Source organism: Mya arenaria, chromosome 5 (genome assembly GCF_026914265.1).
Source record: "Mya arenaria isolate MELC-2E11 chromosome 5, ASM2691426v1".
Lineage (NCBI taxonomy): Eukaryota > Metazoa > Mollusca > Bivalvia > Myida > Myidae > Mya > Mya arenaria.
In genome coordinates this window covers 8,259,887-8,263,897 of record NC_069126.1, presented here as the reverse complement: position 1 = coordinate 8,263,897, position 4,011 = coordinate 8,259,887, and the positions used below count along the sequence as shown (strand labels likewise).

Genomic DNA, 4,011 nt, shown 5'->3' with positions numbered 1-4,011 from the left:
ATACCCTCTGATGTTTATGTTAAGTAGACCAGAAGTTAAGTAAGATCTATCTTGATTGGTCAATGGACATGACTAATAGATTAAGAAAAACGAAATGTCTTCCTCTTTTGATGACTTATATTATAGCATCAGCATGCAATTAAGTTTATTTAAATAATATTTCGATCAATATAACTTAAAACCATCTTGCTTTCTTTCAAATTCACAGTAAAGGTCAAAACATAGGTCAATATACAATATTTCTGTGGAAGCTCATTATCCAATCAGAAGCGACCTTACAAACAGGCACCTGCTAACATAATTGAGCCGTGACGTCACTTCGCCATTAGTGTTGAACATCTCAGTATAAGGAATATCAGGAGTAAAATATTACCAATTTCGCCGAAATCTCGAAAAACAATGGGGCCTTTAAACGGTCAGGTAGTTCTGTTCACTGTGTTCCTATGTTTGGAATCAGGTTTTGCTTACATGGAGGTAAATATCGTTCGTTTTTCTGCTTTTATGTGACAGGTTGTGTGTGTCTCAAATACTGAATAGCACAAATGCGATTATAAATCATGCCATGCCTGAATATGGGTAAAGCTGCTGCAACTCTTGTCTGACCTTTCAACATTTGATTTTCATGAGCACTCAAGATGTATGTGAGTTACTTATTTAGGTTGATTCTGCAAGCACAGATAAAAAAAAAATGAAATTTGAAGCACAGGATAATTTTCTTTGCTGATAAAAAATATTATTTAACGTCATTACAGCATATTTAACCAGGAGAAGTCATACAAACACAAAAAGTAATTTTGACATTATTATGAAGTAGTACCATGTTTGGAGAAAGTCCTACACTTTTAGTGAATTCATTCCATACATATGTTAGTAGAAAGTAGTTAAAAAAACTCAAGTTTGGACTAAGGAACTTAATAGTATTTAAATAGTTCTAAAAAGGTGCTGCACATTGTCCTTGTTTTTGGTAAGACCCTTCTGCTCTCATGCAGACAAGCATAGGCACCATTCTGCCATCATAGAATTAAATGCTTCAGACTGCCAAATATTTCCTTTGCTTTCATTTTAACTTAAAGTGTAATAATAAGCTTGTATAAAATTGTTGTCTGTTTAAACCTAATATTACTCCATTAACCACAATTCCTTACACTTTTTATCAAAATCATAATGTTCTTCACAACCCCCTATAATGTGCCCTTTTCTCCCTCAGCATCTTGTCGTGTTTTTTTTCTGCAGCACACTGTCCCGTTTCTGCAGCTTTTTGTTCTTTTACTGCAGCACTCTGTTCTTTTTTAAAACCACAGTTACTCAGCCATGTTAAAGTTCACAATATGGCAAATGGCGTTTGATAATGCAGCACACCCTTATCATCTAAACAGTAGAGGATTCATGGGCCTACCTCTTTAAATGGGGTGATCTTTCATGTACCCCCTGCATATAAAGGTTTTTACACACTTTCTGTCAAATAGGGACTTCATTTTGTTCATGGAAAAAGGTTTAAGGGTTTACTTAATAGTTGTGGTGATGTCAGTGGCATAAGAATGATAAATAAAAAATTGTTAACATTGTACCATTGGCGACAATAAACACATCTGTTGCAAAGCCAATAGCTCTTGCATTTAATGGTTGTCAAAATAAATGCCCTTGCTCAAATGAGGAAATGGACAAGCATTAGAAAGGTCTTGCGATGCTCTTGTTTTTTTATTGAAATATAGGCATTTTAATATGGTCATATACCAACATGGCAGTATCATTTATTAATAATTTTTAATAAGACTTCAGATTAAGACACCAAAATTGTTGATATGATTGTTGCTTGTAAATACATTGCAATCATTTGTAAAAATGTTGTGAAAAATAATTTACGTATTGCTATGGCTTTTATACACCATCATTTGTTATGCAATCAGCTTTTTTTGTTGGGTGGGGGGGGGTATATTTTTGTCCATTTGATTTAAAAAGAATGGTGGTAGGTTTGTTAATAACATTTTGCCATTTGTGCTACATATCTTTTTGTTAATGCAAGTCACACCCATCGGAAAGTAATCTGACTTTGTCCAGTCTAAATTCTTGATCTAATCATTAATCAGATTTAGCCTCTCCATGTAATAGGTATTCCATAACAGATTCCAATTGTATGCACATGTATCACAGTTTTTCGTTGAAGAATTAATTTGTTACAGATCATTTGAAAAGCTGATTAATACAGCCCAGTTTGTAGACATTTTGGTTCTCTTAATATACAGTCATGTTACTGCATTCCTAACTGTATTTTGTATGATTGTAATGCCATTCTTGTGTATTTTATAGAGCTTTCAAGTTTGCTTATTTGGTAACTCTTATGATTTAACAGTCTCTTCATTCATTTTTTAATAATGTTTGTCACTTTTTTAAAGCAACAGAAGCCACTCTGCAAATTACTCTAATAACACAGAAAATAAGTTGTGTAATCAGAAATTCTGGAAAAGCATGAACAAGATGCATGGTTCCTATCAAAGTAGAGATTATTTGACAGTTTGTTTTTACACAAAAAGAAAAGGCTGTTGTATTAGCAGGGTATGATATAATCTTAATATTTGTATGGCAAACCTTGAGCATAAATCACAATTTTGCAGCATTTTGGAGTGTTTAGTATTTATATAGATACCCCCTAAGAACTTCCCTGTAGTGTATCTGTAAGTACATGTACTTTGTAGAATGTATACCTTTACATTGTTTTCCTCATTTAATTACGGACTCCCTTGTGAATTTCATGCGGCATTTTTGTTGAAATTATTTAAGTTAAATGTATTTTACTTGCTTTTACAAACAAACAAAAACAACAGATATGCATTTTTTAATATATTTGATGTACAAATTTCCCCAATTATGTTGTATGGCTCGGAATTGTGGGGATTTTGTGAACGACATGCTATATTGAAAATGTTTTGCTTTTTGCCTGTAAAAAATTTCTTTGTACTAACATAAAGTCATGTAATGCAGCTGTGTTAGGGGATTGTGGTAGGTTTCCAATGTGGATTGAGAGTATGGAAAGGACTGTTAAATACTGGCTCCGATTACTTCGAATGCCAAATGAGAGATATCCAAAGAAATGCTATTATATGTTATTACATTTAGATAACTTAGGATATGTAAATTGGGTAAGCTGTGTGCGGCAGCTTTTGCAAAATAATGATTTTAACTTTATATGGATAAACCAAGATGTTGTAAATGAAAAGTTGTTCCTGCATCAGTTCATTGAACGATTAAAAGACACCCATCTTCAGAGATGGTTCAGTAATCTAGAAATGTCACCAAAGCTTATATTGTATAAAAACATCAAATGCAATTATGAAAGAGAGACATATTGTGATATACTTTTGCTAAGAAAACACAGACATGCTTATGCTCAATTTCGTAGTGGTTTCCATATGTTAGAAATCGAAAGAAGACGTTACTCCGGCACCCCTCGAAACCAGAGACTATGTAAATTATGTAATAAACAGGAGGTAGAAGATAAGTACCACTTTATCTTCTCATGTTCGGTGTATGATGATTTGCGAGTTTCACTTATACCGAGTAAATACAGGACTAACACAAATATCCATAAGATGCATATTTTTACTAGCATCTAGAAATGAGAGTATTATTAAAAATATTGCTCTTTATTCATATCTTGCATTTAAGAGATGACACATTCATGTATATATATATATATATATATATATATATATATATATATATATATATATATATATATATATATGTTTGTGTAAATGTTCACTTAAAACACTGTACTGTGTTATCATTTGTAATATTGTGCATAACTGTGACAGAGGCTGGAGGCCTTAATCACAAAATAAATGTCTTGTCATTGGAACATATTAAATGTTAACAAAAGAGCTCCTATTTGAATTGTTAATGAGATTTTAACAGTGTTATAAGCATTTTATTCATATTTTGCTTATGTTTTTATTTATATATTACCCCATAAAACATGAAATAGTAAACGCTTATAAAGCTGATTTTGTTTTA

At 32.1% G+C, this 4,011-nt stretch overlaps 1 protein-coding gene across 1 annotated transcript in view; it reads left to right on the top strand.

The window, feature by feature from the left end:
- The first annotated feature begins 306 nt into the window (after positions 1 to 306).
- The window catches only part of LOC128234374 (amyloid-beta precursor-like protein), a 38,890-nt gene continuing 35,185 nt past the window's right edge, over positions 307 to 4,011 (top strand). The window contains exon 1 of the mRNA XM_052948581.1: positions 307 to 474. Coding sequence (XP_052804541.1) covers positions 400 to 474 — 75 coding nt within the window. The 5' untranslated portion in view covers positions 307 to 399. The remainder of the gene's footprint in view (positions 475 to 4,011) is intronic.